General features: G+C 51.4%; 1 protein-coding gene across 1 annotated transcript; it reads left to right on the top strand.

Annotated features, from left to right (window-relative positions):
* Nucleotides 1-205: 205 nt before the first annotated feature.
* MYBPC2 (myosin binding protein C2) lies at nt 206-26,434 on the top strand. The gene is made up of 28 exons (XM_041728976.1): nt 206-356; nt 1,393-1,485; nt 2,026-2,112; nt 2,319-2,467; nt 2,898-3,015; nt 3,707-3,755; nt 3,931-3,990; nt 6,116-6,309; nt 6,578-6,710; nt 8,929-9,053; nt 9,147-9,252; nt 10,539-10,711; nt 12,999-13,164; nt 14,514-14,620; nt 14,959-14,988; nt 15,259-15,398; nt 16,485-16,644; nt 16,729-16,833; nt 17,286-17,474; nt 18,359-18,493; nt 20,022-20,189; nt 20,350-20,438; nt 20,524-20,719; nt 20,953-21,092; nt 22,046-22,205; nt 22,383-22,519; nt 24,294-24,480; nt 26,312-26,434. The coding sequence occupies exons 1-28, from the start codon at nt 338-340 to the stop codon at nt 26,320-26,322; spliced, it is 3,426 nt and encodes a 1,141-aa protein (XP_041584910.1). The 5' UTR covers nt 206-337; the 3' UTR covers nt 26,323-26,434.
* The last annotated feature ends 250 nt before the right edge of the window (nt 26,435-26,684 follow it).

Raw genomic sequence — 26,684 nt, 5'->3', positions numbered from 1 at the left:
ACCCAGGGGTCCAGGCCCTCCTCCCTCAGACCTGGGAGTCCTGGCCTCCAGCACCCCCATCCCGGGATCCGGGTGTCTGAGCCCCAGGCCCTACCTCCCCAGGACCTGGCCTCCTGCCAGCTCTGCTGGTCCAGATGTTATTTCTCACCCTTTAGAACACGCCCTCGGAATGTGGGGCAGCCTGGGAGGGTGGGGAGGCAAGTCTGAGGCCTCCCACAGCCCCCTGGGAGTCTCTGGACTCCTTAAAGGGCTCCTCCTGGGGGCCCACGTGTCCTCCCTAGGGCCCTGAGGGACAAGCTGTGGTCAGAGAAGCTTCGAGAGGAGGTCTGCCGCCGACATGCCTGAGGCAAAACCAGGTCGCTTTCAGGACTGCCCTCCCTATGTGGAGATGCGGTCCTCTTTTCTGAATGGGGGGGCTAAGCTCTCCTCTCCTTGTAGGTTTGGGAGAGTAGGGTGTCTTCTCTGTGTGGGGAGGGGTTCCATATCTATATTGGGTGGGTGGGTCTCCTTCCCTGTGCAGTGAGGGTGTTCCTATCTCTAGAGATTTGAGAGGAGGGCCATCTGGGTGCAGATAAAGATTCTCTGAATTTGAGTCCTTTTTCTTCATAGGGATGAAAGTGCTTTGTATGTAGACCTGGGCGATCCTTGCATGATGATTGGGGTCCTCTACATTTGGGAATGGAGTCCTCTCCGTAGGGATTGGGGTCACTTCTCAGAGGGAGGACTGAGTCCTTTCCATAGAGTTTAGGGGTTCCTGTCTGTGTGAGGAGAGCTCTTGTCTGTATAAGAGTGAGGGGACCTCCTTTCTATAGGAATCTGGGCTTCCCCACAAAGGAATTAGGGGGGCTTCTCTATATAGGGACCCTTTATGTGACCCTTTATGTGCAATTCATTTCTTTGAATGGGACTGGAGACATTTGTTTACATGGGACTCTCTCTCTATGAAGAAGTGAATAGAAGAGACGCAAGTCTCTGGGTGGGACCCTCCTCCTGGGGTGTCCAGACCACTGGCACCAGGCCCACCGGGCCATGGAGTGGGGGTCCAGCCCCTCATTGCAGCTGGGGTGCCAGTGGGCCAGGAGCCAGCAGGCAGAGCAGGTGAAAGATGCTGTGGTCAGCGAGAGGTGTCCAGTTTCTAGCCCAGGGGAAGAGCTAATTATACCCCCAGGACCCAAAAGGTCAGGGCCTGGTGGCCTGGTGGATGGAGTATGGCTTGCCTGGGGCAAGGGGAAACCTGATCCTCAGACTCTCAGGATTAGAGATAAATTTACACCTGAAGGGGCAGGACTTCTTGGTCTCTGGGAGGAGGAGCCTGGGGGGCCTGGACTCCTGGGTTTTGGAAGGGGAAAGCACTGACCGCGTGCTCAATTGTGAACATCTTTTGCCTCACAGTAGCCAAAAAGGCCCCTGCCAAAGGCAAAGACGCTGCCCAGCCAGCTCCCAAGGAAGCCCCCCCTGAAGCCGCTCCTGCACAGCCCCCCGAAGGTGAGCCAGTGTTCCTGTGTGATCTGCAGAACCTGGCTCTCCACCCGCCAGGCTCCCCTTCCTCTCTGCACCCACCCTGCTCTGTCTCCTTCAGTCCTGCCTCCAGAGCTGATCCATCTGCCCTCTGCTCACAACCCTCCGTGGCTCCCCGGTGCCCCCAGGTGAAAGCCCAGCCTCTCAGCCTGGTGCTCATGCCCCTAGCAACTGGCTGATTTATCACTGAGTCCTGCCCGGCTCTGGATGCCGCAGTCTATCTCCATACCTCTCCTACCCCAAAGCCATATTCAAACAATCTAGTCTGCCACCCTCCAGTTCACAAATGAGAAAACTGAGGCCCAGAGGGGGAGGAGGAGACTGGCCAAGGTCATGCAGCCACCTCTGTGACATGTGGTCTTTCCCAAGTCAGGAAAAGCTGCTTGGCTTCGTGGTCTTTGGCATCTGAGCAGAAGGTCCCTCACAGGCTCTAAGCCCCACTCCTTAAGTGGCCTGCTGCCCCTTCCCCAGCCTGCCTTAGACCCCCTAATCCTGTCTCCTGAGCAGAAGCCCCACCTGAGGACCAGTCCCCCACTGCTGAGGAGCCCACTGGGATTTTCCTGAAGAAGCCAGACTCTGTGTCAGTGGAGAATGGTGAGGAAGGGATGAAGGAGGAGGGGTCGAGGACCTGGACTCCTGGGTTTGAGGCAAGGATGAGGCTGGGGGCCTGGGTTCCTGGGTCTGAGGGAGGAGGGACTGGGGGCCTGGACTCCTGGGTCTGAGGGGGAGAAGCTCACAGTCCTCTCTAGAGTTTCATGGCTCCTGTCTGCCACTTCCTCCCATCCTCCACCCCTACCCAGGAAAAGACACGCACATTGTGGCCAAAGTGAACGGGAAGGAACTTCCAGGGAAACCAACCATCAAGTGGTTCAAGGGGAAGTGGCTGGAGCTGGGCAGCAAGAGCGGGGCCCGATTCTCTTTCAAGGAGTCCCACGACTCTGCCAGCAATGTGAGAACCCCCTGGGGACGTTGAAGGCATATGGACTGGGGATGGAGGTCCTGCAGCCCTCAGTTCTCAGCAGGCCTGCTGCTTGCTGACTGAGGCCTGGAGCCCTCATAGATGGAAAACCCAGATGGACCTCCAGAGTTAAAGCTTATGCCAGACTGCTTGGTGGAGATTGTGGGGGTCAGGAGGAGAGAATGTCTAGGTTGTGGCAGGTGTACTTGGTCCATTGTATGCATTCCCAGAAAGGTCTCACCGGTCAGGGAGGTGGGCCCCCCCAGGGGTCAAGTTTGTCCAGGCTTGGCAAGAGACAGCTGGCCCCTCCTGTGGGGTCAGGGTGAGGACCCAGAGAGGGCGATGTGGTGAGGTGGGCTCTGGGAGTGTGGTGTAGTGCTGGGGACCCACGTGCACCCACACCCCTGGCCCTGGCCCCCAGGTGTACACCGTGGAGCTGCACATTGGGAAGGTGGTACTGGGGGACCGTGGGAATTACCGCCTTGAGGTCAAAGCCAAGGACTTCTGCGACAGCTGTGCCTTCAACATCGACGTGGAGGGTGCGCTGGCCACGGGCCGGGTGGGGGTGGGGGCGAGGAGAGCAAAGGGTTGTGGGGGGGGGGCTGGGGTGGATGTTTCCGCCTGGTGTAGGGGAGTGTACAGATGTGGGGGTGAGATCTGGCGAGGAGGGAGTAGATGCAGGGGGAGGGGCCGTAGAAATTGGGGCAATAGTCTACGCACTTAGGCCACTAAAGGTGTGGACTTGGGAGTGAGAGGGTGCAGGGTTTTGGGTGTCTACAGGAAGGCTGAAAAGGTTAATTAAGTAAATCCTAGGGTCACAGTGCACAGCCATAAGGGCTTGGGAAGCAAGGGTGTCCACGTTTAGGGAGAGGCTGTACAAGCTTAGTGGGAGGTTGTTACAGATTTGAGGGCTTAAGTGTGGACCCCTGAGGGTATACAGGCTCTGGGATCTGCATCCCAGGCTGTGTGGGGCTTAAGTATGGAGGACACAGTGAATGGGATTGCCCAGGCCTGGGGAGAAGAGCGTGCTGGCCCAGGTGTGAGCGGTGAGAGGCTGCTCAGAGCTGGTGCACAGCAGCTATGGAAACACGAATCCATGCCCAAGTGACAGGGTATGCTGATCCAAGATCGGGGGCCTGGGTGGAGGTTGTGCAGGCCTGGAGGGCACTCTTGGTCTTAGATCAGGCCTTGCCTCCACTCATCTTCTGTTCCCCAATCTCCTCTCCCCAGCGCCCCGTCACGACACCTCTGTACAAGGTCTAGAAAGCTTCAAGCGTACGTAAGTGATCCTGGGACCTGGGAAGAGGTGGTGGGTGGTTTCTGCTGGTGGCAAGGACTATGGGAGTGTCTCCCTTGGGAGGAGGATCTGTGGGAGAAGTGAGGAATGGGGAGCCAGGGCGGGCCTGAGGGCACAGGACCTCTGTGGGGTTCATACACTCTCTTAATGACAACAGGGGAGAAGGGAAGTCAGAAGATGGGGGTGAGCTGGATTTCAGCGGCCTGCTGAAGAAGAGGTGAGCCTACCCCACCTGGCATACAGAGGGGTGATGGGGACTCAAAGAGGAGAAGGATGGTGGGTGAGGCTCCACTGCCAGCTCTGGACTCCATTCTCCCCTCTATGACCTCCTAAATCTACCCATTCCCCACCCACCCAGCCATCTGTCCATCCACCTATGCACCATTCACCTACACCTTTACCTACAACTGCACCCACTTAACCATCTGCCCACCAATTCACCTCCTACTGACCCTTCAATCCATCATCCTCATATCCATTTTCCTGTTCGCTTAGGTCCCAGTTTACCTACACATCCCCCTGTTCACCCAGCCAAACATCCATCCGTCCTTTTGTCCGCTCACTCATCCACCAATCTCATCCATCCATTCAACCAGCTACTTATGTATCCATTGACTAAATCCATCCATTCTCCTACCTTCCCATTTGTTCATTTATCTGCCCACATATCCATTCTTCTACTCACCTCTTCCCACCTATCCATTCACCTGTCTGCCATTATACTCAGCCTTCCATTCATAAACATCCATTCATCCTTCATCCACCCACCCCGTAATCCAATTTCCCACCTATGGAGGCACCCATCTATCCACTTTCCACCACCTATTTATCATCCATCTTCCTTGCCACCTGTGTATCTATCTGCACCTGCATCTCTCTCCCAACTGAATCTGTTATCCCACCTGCCTACCTAGCCAAGCATTCCTTTATCAACTCTCCACCTCTTCACATACCCATCCACCCAGATAGCTCTCTGATTGATCCACGTGAAATTGCTGTTCTTTAGGCAAAAATAATTAGATATTGGGAATTTTATATTGTTGAACATGATGCTTGTCCATTCGCTTGGTTATTCATTATCTGCTGGTCTACCCATCCATTCTTCTACTAATTCTACTCCCATAACCAAATCCCCAACAACCCCATTTACTGATTGATTCAACTGTTTGTCTTTACCCAGCCAGCCCCATATCCCGCCATCTCCCCTCAACATATCCACCCAATTGCCTACCCAACTATTTGCCACCAACTCATCAGTCCATCCACTCACCCAGCTATCCTCCATCCATCCACTTACCTATCTTCCTGCCGCCCATCCTCCACCTATCCACCCATCCCTAGACCCCACATATCCATCACCTTAGTCATTCATCAACCCCTTGACTCATCTCTGTATTAATTTCCCACCCAGTGCTCTGTACACCATTCCAAATATGCATATGTCCCAGTTTCTCTTCTCTTTGTTCCTTTCCCTTCCTGCCTTCTTTTCAGAGATCTACTCATTTTCTCACTCAGCAAACATCTTCTGAGGCCTCCTGTCTACCAGACCCTGGGCTGAGACCAGGGTACAGAGAGAAGTTTGACTAGGTCCTTGACATTGAGTCACTGATTGGTTTGGGGAGATGGGTCTGATCCAACCAACATGGACACAGACCAAGACTGTTTAGTGTTATCAGAGAGAGGGTCCCACAGGGGCCTTGTGAGAACCCAGAGTGAGGGTAGCTCGTTGCCTGGGAAGACCAGGAGTGCCTCACAAAGGAGGGAGCTTTGGTGCTAGGTTTGAAGAGGAGTCTATCAGGTAGAGAAAGTAGGGAAGGATCATCTGGGCTGGGACACATCTTGTGTAAAGGCTGAGAAAAAAAAAAAAAAAAAAGGCTGAGAAGCAGGAAGGGGGCTGGGAGGGTTCAGAAAAAGGAAAGTAATGTGCTTGGGTGGTTGTGGGAGTGGTGATGGCATGATGAGTGGGGTCGTGACTGCCAGGCTGAGCTGTTGGGGCATCTTCCTGATGGCAGTGGGAGACCCATGGAAGAATTTTGAAAAACGAAAGGGTGGCATCTGATATGGAAGTTAGAAATACCCTCCTGGGGCCATGTGGGGAATAGGCTGGAGGGGAAGAGGCGAAATAGAGGCCAGGAGCTCAGGAAGGAGGCTGAGGCCATGGTCCAGATGGAAAGGATAAGGGGTACCAGACCAGGCCCAGAGAGACAGAGCAGAACAGCGAGTGGGTAGTGAAGGCTGAGGGAGGGCCAAGGTGGAGGGAGCACCTCATCTCCTAATCCTAACTGCTCCCCCCCCCCCCCCCCCCCCCGCCCGGCCCTTCTGCCTACTCTCCCTGTCCTCAGGGAAGTGGTTGAGGAGGAGAAGAAAAAGAAAAAAGATGATGATGACCTAGGCATCCCGCCTGAGATTTGGGAGCTCCTGAAAGGAGCAAAGAAGAGCGAGTATGAGAAGATCGCCTTCCAGTATGGCATCACTGACCTCCGGGGCATGCTGAAGCGGCTCAAGAAGGCCAAGGTCGAGGTCAAGAAGAGTGCAGGTCAGCGCTGCTCTGGGGGACCTCAACATCATGGGTTTTGGATGTTTGGACCCTAGACCTACTCTTGAAGGTCCCAATCTGAGGAATAATAGAGCCCAATTGTCAAGCACTTCCAAGTTCATGGGAAGCCTTCCTGACCTTGACCTTGGAGATCTTGACCTTGACCTTGGAGAGTGTATGGTCTGGGAGGTAGACATGGCAGCTCTGGGGGTGACCAGAGCAATGAGAACCTCTCAGCTCCATGCCCCCTGCATCCCTCAATCTCCAGCCTTCACGAAGAAGCTGGATCCAGCCTACCAGGTGGACAGAGGCAACAAAATCAAGCTGGTGGTGGAGATCAGTGACCCGGACCTTCCCCTTAAGTGGTACAAGAATGGACAGGAGATCAAACCAAGTAGCAAGTATGTGTGGAGGGACAGTCCCCGGGGGTAGGGAGAGGGGAGATCGGATTCCCAGAGAGAGCCCAGATATAAGGCTGGCCACTCTTAACCCAGAAAGAGCATTCCCTCATCCATATGAAAACTGTGAATACCTCAATAAAAAAATTGACAGGAACGCCTGGGTGGCTCAGCGGTTAAGGATCTGCTTTTGGCTCAGGTGTGATCCTGGAATCCTGGGATCAAATCCCACATTGGGCTCCCTGCATGGAGCCTGCTTCTCCCTCTGCCTGTGTCTCTGCCTCCCTCTCTGTGTCTCTCATGAATAAATAAATAAAATCTTAAAAAAAAAATCATCCCTCAAAAAAATTGACAAAGGAGGGGCACCTGACTGGCTCAGTTGGTGAAGCATGCCACTCTTGTTGTCGGGGTCATGAGTTCTAGCCCAATGTTGGGTGTAGAGATTACTTTAAAAAAATCTTTAGGGGCACCTGGGTAGTTTAGTTGGCAAAGTGTCTGCCTTTGACTAAGGTCACAATCCCAGGGTCCTGGGATGGAGCCCCACATTGGGCTCCCTGCTCAGCAGGGAGCCTGCTTCTCCCTTTCCCTCTGCCCCTCTCCCACCTTGTTTTCTCTCTCTGTCTCTTTCAAATAAATAAATAAATCAAATCTTTTTAGACGTTGACAAAGGTAATGAAAACAGGAATTTGGTTGAGAAGAAATCCAAATGGCCAATATATTGTGGAGTACTCATTCAACCTTGCAAATAACAATGACAACAATAATAGTAATGATGCAAATAAACAATAGTTTTTCTGCTCTCCAAATGGGCAGATTTTACAAAATGATAAAACCCATTGCTGGAGATGACATAGGGAAATGGGTACACCAGTGCTGATGGTGGGAATGGTACTTGCTAAATCTCTGAAATGGCAGTGTGTTAAAAATATTTCAGATTGTGCAGTTGGAGGTATTTATCCTAAGAGAATTATCATGGTTGTGCATGTTTAGCTGCAAGGATATTCACTAAAGCACTTGCTATTCTAGCAAAAAATGGAAAACAAGCAAAATGTATGATTCTTTACTAAAGGGCTGTGTAGTCACTAAAAAAGAGATTCCAAATTATATACTAATATGAGAAGCTGGTTAAGGTCAGCATATGGGAAGAGGCATGGTTCCCATTTCTGCTTCACAAAATGTTAATCTATGTGTGTATAGATAAAAAGATCGCAAAGAGGGATGCCTGGGTGGCTCAGTGATTGAGCATTTACCTTTGGCTCAGGTCGTGATCCCAAGATCTTGGGATTGAGTCCCACACTGAGCTTCCCATAGGGAACCTGCTTCTCCCTTTGCCTGTGTCTCTGCCTTTCTCTGTGTCTCTCATGAATAAATAAATAAAATCTTTTAAAAATATATTGGAAAGACAGAGGCCAAAGTGTTTGTAACAGTTATCTCTTGGATAGGTTCTATTTTTATTATTTTTTCTTGGCTATGTGTGTTTATTTATTTATTTATTTATTTATTTATTTATTTATTTAAGTAATCTCTACATGCAACGTGGCACGCTAACTCATGACCCCTGAGATCAAGAGTCTGGTGTGCTTCCAACTGAGCTAGCCAGGTGCTGTGGCTGTGTCTTCTAAGTTTCTCAGCAGGAGCATGTTGAATGAGATAAAAAGTTAAGTTAGTTAAGATACAGGTTAAGTTACTTTAAGTGGAAGAGAAATGCATTTCTAGCTGATTGAGGCTGGTAGGTGGGCTCTCTTCTTAGAGATTGTTTGGGGACCCGGGTTCCACATTTTTGGCTACACCATTTCTTGTGGCATTGTCCTCATCCGCATGATTGGAGCTGGGTCAAAGGGGAAGGAAGAATTGTCTTGAGCAAGCAACTCAAGGTGGAGATGACCTAGCAGTTATGCATGTCCTATCCACTCACATTCCATTGGCCCAAGTTCAGTGGCACACCATCCCAGCTGCAAAGGAGGCTGGAAAATGTGGTTCTGTAGGTGGGTAGCTATGTGCCACTGCTAAATGGAAGGGGAGGATGGATATGGCGGGTGTGGGGGGGCAGAGGTTAGGATTTCTGCTGTGGTTATTTAAATATTAGAAATTGGACCATCTGTTCCTTCCCTCACAATTTGGCTCTGAGAGGGAGTGACTTGTCCTGAGAACTGGTGGGCACATCTACCCCAGGGCTGGGCTCTCCTCCAGGCTCTAGGCTGAGGTAAGATTTTTCCACCAGGTACGTGTTTGAGAATGTTGGTAAGAAGCGAATTCTCACCATCAACAAGTGCACGTTGGCAGATGATGCTGCTTATGAGGTCGCTGTCAAAGATGAGAAGTGTTTCACCGAGCTCTTTGTCAAAGGTGAGGCTGAGATTTGGGCCTAAGCCTGAAGAGTGGGGCTCTTCAGGAGGATATCCTGAAACTACTGACCTCCTGTCCCTCCATGTCTCACAGAACCTCCAGTCCTGATTGTCAAGCCCCTCGAGGACCAGCAGGTGTTTGTGGGTGACCGGGTGGAAATGTCAGTGGAGGTGTCAGAAGATGGTGCCCAGGTCATGTGGTAAGTAACTCATGATTCCTGAGCTCTATACAGGTGCCCACAGCTTGTTTGCCTCAGCTCTGATCTTTATGACTTCTCTTGGAGATTGTGAAACGTTACCCAATAGTTACCAGACCTTTCTCTTTATTTTTTTATTTTATTTTTTAAAATTTTTATTTATTTATGATAGTCACACACACAGAGAGAGAGAGAGGCAGAGACATAGGCAGAGGGAGAAGCAGGCTCCATGCACTGGGAGCCAGACATGGGATTTGATCCCGGGTCTCCAGGATCGTGCCCTGGGCCAAAGGCAGGCGCTAAACCGCTGCGCCACCCAGGGATCTCAGACCTTTCTCTTTAAATCCTGACCTTCACCCATGACCTCTTTCTGGAACTTCTGACCTCTACCCCTCTCATCTTCCAATTCCTTCTTCTGATTTTTGCTATTTCAGATTCATTTACTCATCCATTCAATCAATGATCCATCCTTTGGTCCATCCACTCATATATCCATCCATCTATTCATCTATCTATCCATCACTCCATCCATTTATCCTTCCATCCACCCATCTATCCCACTGGTTTATCTGTCCATCCAACCATCCATCCATCCATCCACCCATCCAACAAATATTTATTGAGCACCTATTATACAATGGCACTCTTCAATATATTGGAAATATAAGGGGATATATCAACATGGCACTTGCCAAATTAGAGTTTATAATCTGGTAAACTTCTGGGGTATATGTATAGGAGACAGAGATATGTGTTAGTCAAGTCATCACATGAATAAATATAAAAGTTTTTTAAGTGTTTCAGAGGAGCACTGACTGAAGCTATAACCACTTTTTAATAGGGAGAAGGGACTCAGGAAGTCAGATAAGTCTTCCTGGAGGAGGTGACTATGCAGCTGAGATTTGAGTGATGAGGAGTTAGAAAAGAAGTGAGAAGGGAGGGGTTTCTCAGGCAGGGAAGTACCATTTGGAGAGGCCACAATATCTGGCATCTCTCTGTGACCCCAGGACTTCCTCCATGCTCTGACATCTCCCAATGATCTGTCTGTGTTCCTTTAACCTCCAGCCAGGAATCTGTGGCACCTCCTTGTGGCTCATGACTTCCTGTGACCCACCATCCCACCTGTGACCCATCTATTCAAGATGCTTCTGCCAACCTTAATCTCTCCTCCCTTCTGACCCCTGACCTCTGCCCAGGACTGTCTCTCTGGCCCTTGACTCACTGTCTGATATCCAGACCCAGGGCTCTGCGGGTCCTTCATTTCTCCCCTTCGCGTCCCCTTCACCTAGGATGAAAGATGGTGTGGAATTGACGCGGGAGGATTCCTTCAAGGCTCGATACCGCTTTAAGAAGGACGGGAAGCGTCACATTCTCATCTATTCGGATGTGACCCTGGAGGATGGGGGTCGCTACCAGGTCATGACCAATGGCGGCCAGTGTGAGGCTGAGCTCATTGTGGAAGGTATGGGACCCCCAGGTGGGGTGGGGGCCACATTGGCTCATGCTTCTCCTCATAGCTCAAAATTGCTCAAGCCCTGGGGCACCTTGCTGGCTTAGCCAGAGGAGAATGTGACTCTTGACATGAAGGGTCATGGGTTCGAGCCCCAGGCTGGGGTAGAGTTTACTTGAATAAATAAATTAACTTAAAACAATTGTTCAGGAGCACCTGGGTGGCTCAGTCAGATAAGAGTCCAACTCTTGGTTTCAGCTCAGGTCATGATCTTGGGGTTCCACACTCAGCATGGAGTCTTTGTTCTTTTCCCTCTGCTTCTCCCTGTGCTCTCTCTCTGAAATGCATTAATAAATAAGATATTTTTTTAAGCAATTGCTCAGGCCCCAAATCTTATAGTTGTCCCTGACTCCTCTCTTGGCCTCCCACCCTGCATTCCATTCACCAGCGAGTCCTGGCAACTCCCCCATCAAAGGAGATCTAGGATCTGATCACTTTTCCTCACCTCCACTACCCTCACCTGCCCTAGGCCTCCACCCCTCATGCCTGAATGACAGCAGTGGTCACTGGGTGCTCTGTTTCCATGGCTGCTCCCCTCCCCCACTTACACACACACACAGTGGCCAGAGTGATCCTTGTGAAATGTAAGTCAGATGGTGGAAACCGAGCTCACCCTGTGTCTAGGGCCTAGGTCAGTTTCATGTTATGTAAGATGTCACCATTTCCACCAGGAGAAGCTGGCTCAAGGCTACATGGGACTCCATGCTTTGCTTTTGCAAATGCTCGTGAGTCTATAATTCCTTAAATGTAAGAAAAAAAAACAGACAGACCCCAAACCAAGGTATTTATGAGCCAAACCAATTATGGTATGCCCATATGTAGCCATAAAAAAAATGGAAAGATTTCCAAGATGCTGTATAGTTAGGTGAAAAAGCAAATATGTTCTAATTTGCAAGGAAGGGAGGAGAAGAAAGGAGGGAGGGAGGGAAGGACAGATAGAGAAGAGAAAACATAGATACTATTGGCTTTCATAGCGATAGACTGAATGGATAGTGCCTTAGGATAAAGGAGAATTGGAGGTGGGTAAGTGGGAGATATCCCGTTTATATCTGTTTTTTTATTTTTTTTTGTGATTTTATTTATTTATTCATGAGAGACACAGAGAGAGAGGCAGATACATAGGCAGAGGGAGAAGCAGGCTCCCTGTGGGGAGCCTGATGCGGTACTTGATCCCCGGACCAGGGATCATGACCTGAGCCAAAGACAGAGGCTCAACCTCTGAGCCACCTAGGTGCCCCCTCATATCTGAATCCATTTTCTTTATTTTTCAATCATATAAATGCATTTTGTTTAAAAAACTAAAATTAAAAAAAAGTAAGTCAGGGATCCCTGGGTGGCGCAGCGGTTTGGCGCCTGCCTTTGGCCCAGGGCGCGATCCTGGAGACCCGGGATCGAATCCCACGTCAGGCTCCCGGTGCATGGAGCCTGCTTCTCCCTCTGCCTGTGTCTCTGCCTCTCTCTCTCTCTCTGTCTGACTATCATGAATAAATAAATAAAATCTTAAAAAAAAAAAAAAAAAAAAAAAAAAAAAAAAAAAGTAAGTCAGATCCCAGCCATCTTCCCAACACGCTTTAGTGTCTCCTGCCTCGCTGGAGTCCTCCCTGGGACCCCCAAGGTCTGTGATCCAGCCCCATCTCTCCTGTCCATCTTCTCATGTACCACATTTGCCTTGCCTGCTGCACACTGGCCCCCTTGTTGTTTCTCACATCAACAAACCTGCTCAATTCCATAGGGCCTTTGCACATGTTCTTCCCTCTACCCAGGGGGACTCTTCTGCATTCTCCCATGGACTCTTCCCTGCCTTCCCTCAGGCTTCATCACTCCCTCTTGTTGTTGTTGTTGTTTTAATATTTTATTTATTTATGCAAGAGAAACAGAGAGAAAGAGAGAGAGAGAGAGAGAGAGAGAGAGACAGGCAGAGGGAGAAGCAGGCTCCATGCAGGGAGCCAGACATGGGACTCGATCCTGGGTCTCCAGGACCAGGCCCTGGGCCGAAGGCAGCGCTAAACCACTGAGCCACCCGGGCTGCCCTCCCTCTTGTTATACGTTGATGTGTGTCCCTATTCATCAACTATCTCCCCACTGGCATCTGAGCTCCACAGGGCCAGTGGATGTTTCCAGGTTGTTCATGGCCATATCCTCAAGGCCTGGCACAGTGTTCGGTGCATAGTAGGTGCTTGCAACTATTTGTGGGCTGACTGGAGTTTCGATGGCCCCATATCCTTTTCTCCCTGTCCAGAGAAACAGCTGGAGGTCCTGCAGGACATTGCGGATCTGACGGTGAAGGCCTCAGAACAGGCCGTGTTTAAATGCGAAGTGTCTGATGAGAAGGTGACAGGCAAGTGGTATAAAAATGGGATCGAGGTGCGGCCCAGCAAGAGGATCACCATTTCCCATGTGGGGAGGTGCGGAGTAGACTATGGAGGTAGCTGGGGATGGGGCAGGGTGGGACATGTGTATCAGTTAGCTATAGTTGCGTAACAACCATCCCGATCCTTAGTAGTTTAAGGAGAAAAGGATGTATTTAATCACAAGTCTTTGTGTTGGTGGAGGGCTGGCTGATCTAGACAGCCTTTCTCATGCCTCTGTGGTCAGCTCAGCGTCTGCTCTGCTGATCTTCCTGGGCTCCGTTAGGACCTTGGCCAGGAAACCTGGGCTGCCTTTGCTCTGGTCCATGTGATGTCTCATCCCCCAGTAGGCCAGTCCTGGCATGTTCATAGGGCAGACGCAGGAGTCCCGAGAGAGAGAGCAGAAGCAAACCAGGCCTCTGTGGCCTGGCTGGTCACTTTTCCAATGTCTGCCATATTCTATTTGGCAAAGGAAGCCACAAATTGCAGGGTCTCATTGCAAGGGGCATGGATACAGGGAGGGGAATCCCTGTGGCCACAGTTGCAAACTGTCTACTACAAAGTGGAGGAGATGTCCAGCTGGAGAAACAAGGGATTGGAATTCAATAGGTAGCACAGGGTTACCTGAGAGAAGTACCTGGTGATGCCACTGTGAGCATGCCCAAATTTAGTTGTGCCCAAATACAATGGTGAATTGCATTTCCTGACAGTAGCTCTTGGCAGAATGTAGGCATTCTCTGGGATCTGTGTAAGGAACACTGCCTGCCAGAGCTGTCAGTAATTTTAAGAATGAATCTTAACGCTTCTAGGGTACTTATTATGTGTTAGGGAGTTTTAAAAAATGCTTTACAACAACACTGATGTAGACTGTTATTATGTCTATTTTATAGATGAAGAAATCGAGGCACAGGGAGCGTAGGTAGCTTGCCTAAGGTCACACAGCTGATAAGTTGCAAAGCTGAGATTTGAACCTAGATGATAGCATTTCAAAACCCAGAATAAAAATGGTGGGTATGGATGTAGGGGTGGCGCTTGGGGGGCTCAGTCAGTTAAGTGTTTGCTTTGGGCTCAGGTCAAGATCCCAGGGTCCTGGGATCCAGTCCTGCCTCAGACTGGGGAGTCTGCTTCTCCCTCTCCCTCTGCTGCTCTCCTGGCTCATACTCTTTAAAAAAAAATGGTGGCCATGGGCATGTAGATTGCATTGAAGAGGTTGTTTCTTGGGGCAGCTGGCTGGCTCAGTTGGAAGAGTGTGAAACTCTTGATCTCAAGACTATGACTTTGAACCCCACATTGAGTGTAGAGATTACCTAAGTGAATAAACTTAAAAAAAAAAAAAGATGACATTACTCCATGGTGGTCCTCAGGGTGACCCATCTAACCTCTGCCTTATCCCCCCAATGCCTTAGGTTCCACAAGCTAGTGATCGATGACGTCCGCCCTGAGGATGAGGGAGATTACACATTCGTGCCTGATGGCTATGCCTTGTCCCTCTCAGCCAAGCTCAACTTCCTGGGTGAGGATGCCCTCTGTTTTCCCCGAGGGCCAGAGCACCCACCTTCCCAGACCCTAGGGCCCAGATGCCCTCCTGCAGGATTAGGTTTACCTAGTATGTGTTAAGGGTCACAGCAGGTGTCTGCTGAACTCATGGGAGGAGTCAGATGAGAAGATAGAGGGAGAGGGCACTGTATGTTCTGAAGTGTGTCCACCTGGGAGGAGGGGCAGTCATGGGCCTTGACCCATCCCTAGCCTCTCAGGTTCCTGGGGACCTTACCCTCAGTCTCTGGTGTTGGAGGGTAGGATAAGGGGCCCACTGGATTTAGAGCTAACTGTGCCATCTTCTCTGTCCTCCAGAAATCAAGGTGGAGTATGTACCCAAGCAAGGTAAGGATCAGGGGCTGCTGTGGTAGGCTGAGGGCATGGACTCTTGGGTCTGAAGGAGGAGGGGGCTGAGGGCCTGGACTCCTGGGTCTGAGGGAAGAGGGGCTGGGGGTCTTGTTTCTTGGGTCTGAAAGAGGAGGGGCTAGAGGCAGGACTCCAGGGTTTCTATGGCTGTTGAAGCCCAGCTCTTAGGGAACCCAGTTTGCCTTGGTGGGGATCAGGATGACCCACTACCCACTCCCAAGTTCCCCAGTATCTCTTCTCTGTCACTAGAGCCACCAAAGATCCACCTGGATTGCTCAGGAAAGACCTCAGAGAATTCGCTTGTGGTTGTGGCTGGAAACAAACTAAGGCTCGATGTTTCCATCACTGGGGAGCCTCGTCCTGTTGCCACCTGGTTGAAGGGAGATGAGGTATGATGGGGCTCGCCGCATGCCCTGACTTCTCCCTCTCAGCTCTGCTGGGCAACTTTAGGCAAGTTACTTCCCCTCTTTGAACTTCATTTTCATTGTAAAATGAGAATGATGATCTTTCTTCAGAGTGTTGTTTTGAAGATTAGATATTATATTCGTCTATCACATGGTACTGGCCTGCCACCTGGTGGGTGCTCCATCCATCCATTCATCCATCCATGAGTCAGCCAACCGCTGTAACCATCCATCAACTCAACCATCTACCCATCTTTCCATTTATAAACTAATTGATTACTTAATTCATCTGGCCATTTTCTCATCTAGTAACTAATCCATTTGTCTATTTATGGTGGGTGTCTAGTCTGGGACTGCAGTCAATCAATCAATCCAATTATCCATCCATCCATCCATCCATCCATCTATCCATCCATCATCCATCCAACAAATTTTTTTATCTTGTATGTTCCAGGCCCTGAGACAGTTCAGTGTTTCTTCTTTCCTCTGGGCTTTAGAGTTCCAGTCTGTAAAATGGATTTGACTCTGTTTTCATTCATTCCTTCAGTCAGTGAACACCCCTGAGGCTCTTGGGAGTAGGGGCACTCTGTGCATAGCACTGAGGATACCACCATGAGGAGCCTTCACTGTTGGAGGGAGGCAGATACGTGCCCAAGCAGTCACAGTCCAGGGTGACTGGGGCTGAGATAAAGGAGGGTACTGGAAACTATGAGACTTTAGGGGGTAGGGCTGTCACTTCCAGCTGGGGGCTTCCAAGATGGCTTCCCAGAAGAGGCAACTTCTAGGCCAGTCCTAAAGGATGAGTAAGAGTATAGCAAACAGGAGTGAAGGAGGGCACTGAATGCAAAATCTTGGGGATTTTAATTAAGGGTGATGTTTGGAGGATAAGGAGGGCAGCAGAGAAGGATGATGAGGCTGGGCATAGATCCAGTGGGTCCTCTTGTGCTGGGTCCAAGGCCTTGTGTGTTGTGAGGTGATGGGGAGCCGCTGGAAGATTTTGAGCAGTGGAGGGCAGAGGCGGGTCTGGGCTCGGGGAGAGGTGGGGCAAGGCCATCCTGTGGCTGTGTCTAGGTGTTCACGGCCACTGAAGGCAGGATCCACCTTGAGCATCAGACAGACTCTAGCAGCTTCGTGATTGAGAGTGCTGATCGAGCAGATGAGGGCCGCTACACCATCAAGGTCACCAACCCCGTGGGCGAGGATGTGGCCTCCATCTTCCTGCGGGTTGTGGGTAAGCAGAGAGAGCTCGGGGTATGAGCCATGGGTGGTTCCCCGAGTCCCTGAGGGGCCCCCCTAACCATCCTGCCTCCCGCAGATGTCCCAGACCCCCCGGAGGCTGTGCGTGTCACCTCAGTCGGAGAGGATTGGGCCATCCTTGTCTGGGAGCCACCCAAATATGATGGAGGACAGCCAGTCACTGGTGAGTGCCCGTGTGCCAGAGTCTGTATGACCTCTGACCTCTCCTGCTTCCCCACCCCTGCCACTCCAATGAACCCTTGGCCTCTGAGAGTTTTTAGCATCCTTGGTGATCTCCCTCTGAGGCCTGTTTACCATCTTGGATGTCTTATAGTTCCTTTTGTGTCCCCTCTCATTCTTTGCTTCCCAACAATCTAGGGTTCTTCACTTTGGCCAACAGCCTGGGGTTTTCTATGACCCCTGACTCCCAATTCATGACTCGTAACCCTTCCTGATCCCCAACCCTATGATTGGTGACTTCTGACTTCTCTGTGACCCTGAGATCAACCCAAGGTTCATGGCCTCAGACCTCTCTGGGTCATGTGACCTTTTGATGTGACTCTCATTGCTCCAACTAACCTGTGACCCTATAGCTTCCCCATGAGCACCCATTCCTCTCTGCTTGGGGGCATCCAGGTTACCTCCTGGAGCGGAAGAAGAAGGGCTCTCAGCGCTGGATGAAGCTGAACTTTGAGGTCTTTACGGAGACGACCTATGAGTCCACCAAGATGATCGAGGGCATCCTCTACGAGATGCGGGTCTTCGCTGTCAATGCCATTGGTGTTTCTCAGCCCAGCATGAACACCAAGCCCTTCATGCCTATTGGTGATGCTCCTCTGCACCCTCACCAAGCCCCTCTCCACCTCCAACCCCTGCCCTGCCTGTCACTGATCTCTGACTTTACACCTGGCCTTTGACCCTCTAGCCCTAACCAACCTCCTGACCACTTACTGACCAAGAACATTAGTTACCAATCTCCATGATCCTAGACTCTGTGCACTCGCCCCAATACCTCATGGACCTCTGACCTACCAGACCAACACTTATTCCTTTTTTTTTTTTTTTAATTTTTATTTATTTATGATAGTCACACACACACACACACAGAGGCAGAGACATAGGCAGAGGGAGAAGCAGGCCCCATGCACCGGGAGCCCGACGTGGGATTCGATCCCTGGTCTCCAGGATCGCGCCCTGGGCCAAAGGCAGGCGCTAAATTGCTGTGCCACCCAGGGATCCCCCAACACTTATTCCTATTCCTGGAGACCTCACTGTCCCTTGATATCTTGTTTTTATTTATTTATTTATTTATTTATTTATTTATTTATTGAGTTATTGAGTTATTGAGTTATTGAGTTATTGAGTTATTGAGTTATTGAGTTATTTATTTATTTATTCATGAGAGACAGAAAGAGAGAGAGAGGCAGAGACATAGTCAGAGAGAGAAGCAGGCTCCATGCAGGAAGCCCGATGTGGGACTTGATCCTGGGACTCCAGGATCACACCCTGGGCTAAAGGGAGGTGCTCAACTGCTGAGCCACCCAGGCATCCCTATATCTTGTTTTAATGACTCATGATGACACGTCCTGGCTCACTGACCACCATACTGATCCCTTTCCTGATCAGTGACTCCAGCTCTGATCCCTGACCCTCCCCATGACACTGACCTCTCATTTACCTCTACCTCCCTTTTTCCTGGATCCTTATAGCGCCCACAAGTGAACCCCTGCACCTGATGGTGGAAGATGTGACAGACACCACCACCACTCTCAAGTGGAGACCACCAGATAGGATTGGGGCAGGCGGCATTGATGGGTACCTGGTGGAGTACTGCCTGGAGGGCTGTGAGTGGCCCCATCAGGCCTGGGGCAGGGGTGGCTCACACAGACCCTGGGTGGGTGTCCAGTCTGGGACTGCAAATAGGGCGGTGAAGGGAAAGCTTTCTGGTGGGGTGGGCTGCCCTTGTCCTGTGTCTATACTCTAGTTGCCTGAGTCCCTGAATGGGATGGCTCCAGCCAGGACTCCATTGACCAGCTTGTCCTCTCTCCCTCCCTCTCTCCCGCCCCTCCTACTTCCTCCTTTCCCTTACCCTTCTTTCATACAGCAATATCTTTTCATCCATCCATCCATCCATCCATCCATCATCCCTGTATGTATCTACTACCTGTATTCTTTCTTTCTCCCATCCATCCATCCATCCATCCATCCATCCATTTGTCCGTCCTTCCTTCCTTCCTTCCTTCCTTCCTTCCTTCCTTCCTTCCTTCTTCCATCCCTCCCTCTCTCTCCCTCCTTCCTCCCTCCCTCCTTCTTCCTTCCTTCCTTCCTTCCTTCCTTCCTTCCTTCCTTCCTCTCATCCATTTGCCCATCATCAGTCACCTGAAAATCTTTTGGATAACCAACTGTCCATCCATCCTGTAACATGTTTTCCATCTGTATATTTGTCTCATCACCACCATCTTTCTTCCCTCCCTCCCTTCCACCCTCCTTTCCTTCATTCCATTCATCCATTTCCCTATATGACATTGTCACCATCTGTCTACCATCTCTCTGTCTTCTTTCTGTGTATCCATCCATCCATCCATCCATCCCTCCATCCCTCCATCCTCCACCGAACAAACATGTATTGAGCACTGACTCCATGCCAGGCCCAGTGCCAGGGCTATGGGGAATACCTCCAACGTGGTCATCTCACTGGGAAGACAGGCATGATCATCTTTCGACACCGTATCCCAGGCCTTACAGTCAGACAGATGTGGGTTCTAATCCTGCCCCTACACTTTCTAACTGTGTGATCATGGGCAAGTCTCTGAGCCTCAGTTTCTTCATCTAAAAATGGGCGAAGACAGTTCCCTCCTTGACAGGGTACAGTGATGACTGCATTTGGTAATGCATGTAAATGATGGATGGTTGGACGCTCGTCAGCTTCTTCCCTCTTTCTCTTTCCAGTGCTCTTTTATCCCATTCTTGCCCTTGCCCACCCCTCCCTGATCTTTGTCAGTGCCACTATGACATTTCAGGACTGATCCTTTTTAGAGTTCACCCTGGTGATTGTTGGCCTGACCCATGTTGGTTCACCAACCTATGGCAATAAACCCAAGATGGAAATCCAGGAAGCAGGAAATCCGAGGAGCCGTCTCTAACCACCCCCATCCCTGAACCTTGATTTCCCCATCTCTACAATGGGGATCGCATAGGACAGAGGCAGAAATTAATGAGCTAACTAACTTGTGTGCCACCCTTCCAACCTGGTCATAATAAGCGCTTAATAAATAGCTACTGCTGTTCATTGTGGTGGTCCCAAGGCACGGGAAGGGACAACCAGCCGAGGGGCTTCAAGGAAGTTTCCCTAGCATTGTTCCTTTTTTGCAGCCGAGGACTGGGTCCCTGCTAACACAGAGCTCACAGAGCGCTGTGGCTTCACCGTCAAGAATCTCCCCACAGGAGCAAAAATCTTGTTTCGGGTAGTGGCGATCAACATCGCCGGGCGCAGCCAGCCCGCCTCCCTATTCCAGCCGGTCACCATCCGTGAGATCGTGCGTAAGTGCCTCAGACCCAACTCTCCTAAAGACCAAGGTGCGGTCATCTGGCTGGCCCTTGCCATGTCACCATCAGGGCCTCCCTGGAGAACGTCATCGTCACTGTGTCTCTGTCCCTCCTTCGAGCGTCCTCCACCCCATTCCTGTGTCTGTGTCCTCAGAGCAACCCAAGATCCGGCTCCCGCGCCACCTCCGCCAAACTTACATCCGCAAAGTGGGGGAACACCTCAACCTGGTCATCCCCTTCCAGGTGCTCTGAGCTGGGAGTTGGGGGGTTGGGCTCAGGGCTTAGGGCTCTGGCTGGACCCAGTCTGACCTCTCGGCCCCGCCCCCAGGGGAAGCCCCGCCCCCAGGTGGTGTGGACAAAGGGCGGGGCGCCTGTGGACCCTGCTCGCGTGCACGTGCGCACCAGCGACTTCGACACCGTGTTCTTCGTGCGCCAGGCAGCGCGCTCGGACTCTGGGGAATACGAGCTGACTGTGCAGATCGAGAACATGAAGGACACGGCCACCATCCGCATCCGGGTCGTGGGTGCGTGGCCCGTTGGGGCAGGAGGGAGGCACTGTGGTCCAGGGAGCGGGGAACGGGTGGAAGAGGGTGCGAGGTGGGGATGGGGAGGAAAGGTGAGGAAGTGGGAGTGGGGAAAGATCAGAATCCGGAGAGCCGGTGAGGGGGCAGAGGTGGGCAGGGGTGGGGAGAGGAGGGGAGAGAAGGTGAGGGGCTGGCATCTGACAACCATCCCCTCCCCGCCCCCCACCTTCCAGAAAAGGCCGGGCCAGCGGAGAACGTGATGGTGAAGGAGGTGTGGGGCACTAATGCGCTGGTGGAGTGGCAGCCTCCCAAAGACAACGGAAACAGCGAGATCACGGGGTATTTTGTCCAGAAAGCTGACAAGAAGACCATGGTGAGAGACCAGAAGGGCCGGGGGTGGGGAGGGGTAGGGGTGGGGGGGGAGATTGTCCTAGCCCATGCCATTGTTCTTGGTTCACAGCCTGGAAAGGGAAACAGGCTTGGAGAGATTGGGAGGAAAGCCTTTTGGCTGAGATACATGCATGATGGCTTTTTTTCTTTTATTATTATTATTATTATTATTATTTAAATTTTTATTTATTTACAATAGTCACACACACACAGAGAGAGAGAGAGAGAGAGAGAGAGGCAGACACATAGGCAGAGGGAGAAGCAGGCTCCATGCACCGGGAGCCCGACGTGGGATTCGATCCCGGGTCTCCAGGACCGCGCCCTGAGCCAAAGGCAGGCGCCAAACCGCTGCGCCACCCAGGGATCCCTCTTTTTTTTTTTTTAATTGAACTAAAATTCACATACAACTAAGCATTAACCAATTGAAAGCCTTTAGTCCGTTCTCACTGTTGTGTAACCACCACATCTAGTTCCAAGAGGAACTAGATCTGCCAGAAAGGAAATCTGGTACCCATTAAGCACCCACCCTGGCATACCTCCCACCAGCCCCAAGCAACCCCTAATCTCCTGGTTTTATGGATTTACCTATTCTGAACATTGCCTATAAATGGGATCATCCAACTTGTGTTCTTTTGCATCTGGCTTCCTTCACTCAGCATAAAGTTATCCAGGTCCACCCACATTGTAGTGTGGATCAGCTTTGTTCCTTTCCGCGGCTGAGTGATATAGTCCACGGTTTGTATCTACCACATTTTGCTTCTCTGCTGATGGACACTTGGGTTGTTCCCACCTTTTGGGCATTGTGAGCTGGGCTGCTATGAATGGCAGATTGTTTTAGTGGGACACATGCTTAGGTGTCCTTTCTTCACGCACCGGCCCTTCTCACATCTGTGTCCCCGTGTCTGACTCTCCTGGCCCCTCCCTGCCTCGCCCTAGGAGTGGTTCACTGTCTACGAACACAACCGACACACCTCCTGTACTGTGCCTGACCTCATTGTGGGCAATGAATATTATTTCCGCGTTTTCAGCGAGAACATCTGTGGGCTCAGTGATTCACCTGGTGTCTCCAAGAACACAGCCCGGATCCTCAAGACAGGTACTGGCACCCCACGCCATGGGGCCTGGTCTCCTCTCCTGGCAGGGGTTCTACCTTGACTCCTGCCCTCCCCAGCCCCACCCCCAGGCTCAAAGCCGATGGCACCTGGTGACAGAGGAAAAGCAGTCAGGTATGATCTAGATTGGTCACCTTACAGGTGAATCTCCCTTTCCCCAGGTATCACCTTCAAACCGCTTGAGTACAAGGAACATGACTTCCGAACACCTCCCAAATTCCTGACGCCTTTACCAGACCGGGTGGTTGTGGCTGGTTATGCTGCTGCTCTCAACTGTGCAGTCAGAGGCTACCCAAAGGTGCCGTGTGTGTGTGTGTGTGTGTGTGTGTGTGTGTGTGTGTGTGTGCGCGCGCGCGCGGGCACACATCAGACTCTAGAGGGAAATCTCCACCCAGATGCAGCACACCACCTCCTTCCCCTTGACTCTCTCCCCCATTGATGGGATTTACTCATTTTTTTAAAAAAAAAAAGGTTTTATTTATTTATTCATGAGAGACACACACAGAGAGGCAGAGACACAGGCAGAGGGAGAAGCAGGCTCCCTGTGAGGAGCCCCCATGTGGGGCTCTATCCCAGGACCCGGGGATCATGACCTGAGCCAAAGGCAGATGCTCAACCAGCGAGCCACCCAGGTGCTCCGGATTTACTCACTTTTAACCCACTTCCTGACTCTCGCCCCTTCAATCAGAGCCCAAGTCTTAGATCATTACTCTGGCTTGCCTTGGAAACAGAAAACTTGGCGGGAGTTGGGAGGAGGTCTAAACCCCCAGAGCCCCACAGCATCTTCTGCCCCATCCTGTTTCCTGACTACTGTTGGGAACATGGACACTTGCAAACCTTGAGCTCTAGCCACTCACCTGGACCAGGGGCTGGCAAACGATGGCTCATGGGCCACATCTGTTTGCCCCCAGTTTCGCTAAACAAAATGTTATTGGGACATGGCTGTGCCCGGTTGTTTGGTACTGCCTGGGGCCGCAGAGACCACAAAACCTGCAGAACCTGAAATATTAACTACCTGGCCCTTTACAGATGAAGTTTGCTGACTTCTGATCTAACTCCCAAGTTTTTGGCATCAGCCCCCGTAGGCATACCATGGATTCATTAGTTCACCTCCTCCATCTATATCTACCTACTTCATTCACTGACTGTACTCATTCATTCTTTTTTTTAAAGATTTTATTTATTTATTCATGAGAGACACAAAGAGAGGCAGAAACACAGGCAGAGGGAGGAGAAGCAGGCTCCATGCAGGAGCCCGATGTGGGACTCGATCCCAGAACTCCGGGATCACGCCCTGAGCTGAAGGCACATGCTCAACCGCTGAGCCACCCAGGCATCCCTGTACTCATGCATTCTGATCATTGACTCACCTACCAGTCCTTTTGCTCAGTTCACTTATTCACTCCATTTGCTTAGTTACGTCACTCTTATGCAGCCTGCTCATTCTTTCAACACACGTTTTCAGAGGCTGTGTGTGCTGGTGAATTGGGACAAGATGTTCCTGGATGTTGGGGGAGATCGACATGAATCCAAAGTCATGCAAATGACTATAAAACCATGAAGGATGGGATGCGTGCCAGAGCCATGCGGGTAGCTGAGAATGTACAGCGGGCATTTCTGCTACAGCCCAGGGGCCCGAAGTGCTGTGTCAGCTGAGACCTGGAAGATAAGCCGACACTGATTAGGGGAAAAGAGGAGGGTAGAGCAGTATTGGAAGAGGGAACAGCCCGTGTGCCAAGGTCCTGAGGTGGGAGCCTGTCCAGTCTGTTTGAGGAATAATGAGGAGGCCACTGTGGATGGAGACGAGGGAGGGAGCAACAGGGTGGAGGTGAGGGCAGAAGAGTGATGGGGCCATGTAGGATCCCATGGGCCACAACAAAGAGTGAGCTCTTCCTCTCCCAAAGAGGAGACTGATGGTCAGAGAGGAGGAATGAGTGGTTCAGGGTCATCCAGTCAAAACCAGGAAATGGCACAGCCAAGATAAGAATCCAGATCTGCCTTCCAAAGCCCCTACTTGGCCATCACCCAGGGACCTCCCCTAAGCTGGCGTCTTCTCCCATTCCCCTCAACAGCCCAAAGTGGTCTGGATGAAAAACCAGATGGAAATCCGCGAAGATCCCAAATTCCTGATGACCAACTACCAGGGGGTCCTGACGCTGAACATCCGCCGCCCGTCCCCCTTTGATGCCGGGACTTACTCCTGTCGGGCTGTCAACGAGCTGGGGGAGGCGCTGGCTGAGTGCAAGCTGGAAGTCCGCGGTGAGCACCCTGCCTGGCGGCCCTCATTCATACTCTCGAACACAGCTACCCGGAGGCCCCGTGCTGAGATCAGGGTGGTGTCAGCGCTGGGCCCCTAGGCGTGTGATGGGGAAGCCAGATTCAGACTCCAACAAGAATGATGCAGGGTGACATGTGCTGGATTCAGGGCAGCACAGGGCATCATAGGGGTAGGGCTGGGGGAGCAGCGGGGGCAGTCATCTGAGGAAGTTTTCCAAAAGGAGTTTAAGGACAGGTGAGAGGTAGATGAGGTGGAGAAGGGCTGGCAGATGATCTCCAAGGCTCTGGTGGGCCTGGCGTCTGTAGGGAGATGTGCGGATACAATGTCAGAAACAACATGGGTGCTGGCAGAGGACTGGGTGTGGGTGCCCAGAAAAATGCCACTCTTCTTCAAGCTCTGTTCCTCCTGTCCCCTCCTTTCTACCCCAAAGGCTTGGCCCCATTCATCTCTTCTGGAATTCTTGCCTGGCCTCCTCCCTGGCCTCCCTTCCTCCCATCTCTCCCTCTAGCACCACCCCCCTGGCCCAGGGACCTAGGGTGCTTCCTATCCAGGGCTGACCTGCGCCTCCCTTGCTAGGGGCCCACCCCGGGGGCTTCCCAGCAGCCCTGAAGCCCCTCGGCCTGGTGTCTGTGGTGGTTTTGCACTCTGGCCTCATGTACCTCCATTTTCCTCAACACTGTTCCAGCCACACTAGGCTGTTGGCAGTTGGACAAACTGGCTGTGCTTTCTCTTTTTCCTAGACTTTGCACATGCCATTCCCTCTAACTGGAATGCTTTTCCTCGCCTCCTCTGCCTTGGGCTCTAGCCCATCAAACCTCTGCCTGTTAGAGCTCACTGGACAGGCTGCTACCAAGTCCCACAGATGTGACTGGCATTAATATAGGTTTCTAGGGGCCCTCCTCAGTTGTGACCCCTCCCCCGGCCCTGAGGACCACCCAGAAGACAGAAGTGGCCGTAGACCCTTAACAAGTGAGACTACCCCCCAAGCCTTACTTGCTGTCATTCTGAAGCTCTGCTCTTCCAGGCTGGCCCAATTTCTAATGTTTTGCTATCCCCTTTATTGATTATTGAATCGGCTTGGAAATATCCCTACTTCAGGATTCCAGTGACAGCTTGTTACCAGCAGCAGCTGCTTAGAAATCACTGATTGGGGCACCTGAGTATCTGCCTTTAGCTGGGGTTATGATCTCAGGGTCCCGAGAGTCAGGTTCGCCGCTCAGCATGGCATCTGCTCCTCCCTCTCCCTCTGGCTCCTCCCTATTGCTCGTGCTCTGTCTCTATCTCTAAAGATTTTATTTATTTATTCATGAGAGACACAGAAAGAGAGAGGCAGAGACACAGGCAGAGGGAGAAGCAGGCTCCATGCATGGTGCCTGATGTGGGACTCAATCCTGGTTCTCCAGGATCACGCCTTGGGCCGAAGGCAGGCACTAAACCGCTGAGCCACCCAGGGATCCTCCATAAAACATTAATATAAAAAAAAAAAAGAAAAAAAGAAAAGAGAGAGAGAGAGAGAGAGAGAGAGAGAGAGAAAGAAAGAAAGAAAGAAAGAAAGAAAGAAAGAAAAAAGAAGAAAGAAAGAAAAGATCCCTTATCAGAAATATTCCAGTTTGGGGTTCAAAGTTACAGTAATCACGGGACCGTCACGTTGGTTGACTGCCCCACGGAGACATGAAGGATACACGTGCGCCTCCTGCTGGCCACCTGAATCCAGAGGGCAAACGGGCCTGGGGGGAGGGGCCGGCGGACCCGGGAAGGCCCCACCCACCTAACCCACCCACCTAACCCACCCTGTACTCTTTTGCCCCACAGTGCCACAGTGAGGCTGGCTCTTCCTCCCTCCAAGATGATTGGCTGCTGGGTCCTAACTGGACCTTCCTGAACACTGTTCATAGTTGGCACTGAGAAGATAATAATAGTCTTGTCTACAACCTGCACGTGTGTCCTTCTTGAATTTGTAGCTCTGCCTCCCTCTTCCTGGTGGGGGTTCCTGGCCTGGGGGTGGGTAATGTGGACAGCAGGTTGGAATGGCAACAATGATAAGGCAGCCCTGATGAGAGACCACCTTGAGGCTGCCATCTTGGAACAGCTACTTTAGTGGCACTACCGTGTTGCCATGGCAATTACAAGGCACAGGTGAACCAAGACCTGGTCAAGGCAGCCCTCTCAGACTAGCTACTATGAG

The sequence above is a fragment of the Vulpes lagopus genome, chromosome 2 (assembly GCF_018345385.1).
Source record: "Vulpes lagopus strain Blue_001 chromosome 2, ASM1834538v1, whole genome shotgun sequence".
Classification (NCBI taxonomy): domain Eukaryota; kingdom Metazoa; phylum Chordata; class Mammalia; order Carnivora; family Canidae; genus Vulpes; species Vulpes lagopus.
The sequence above is the reverse complement of the archived record's forward strand: the minus strand, read 5'-3'. Positions and strand labels throughout refer to the sequence as shown.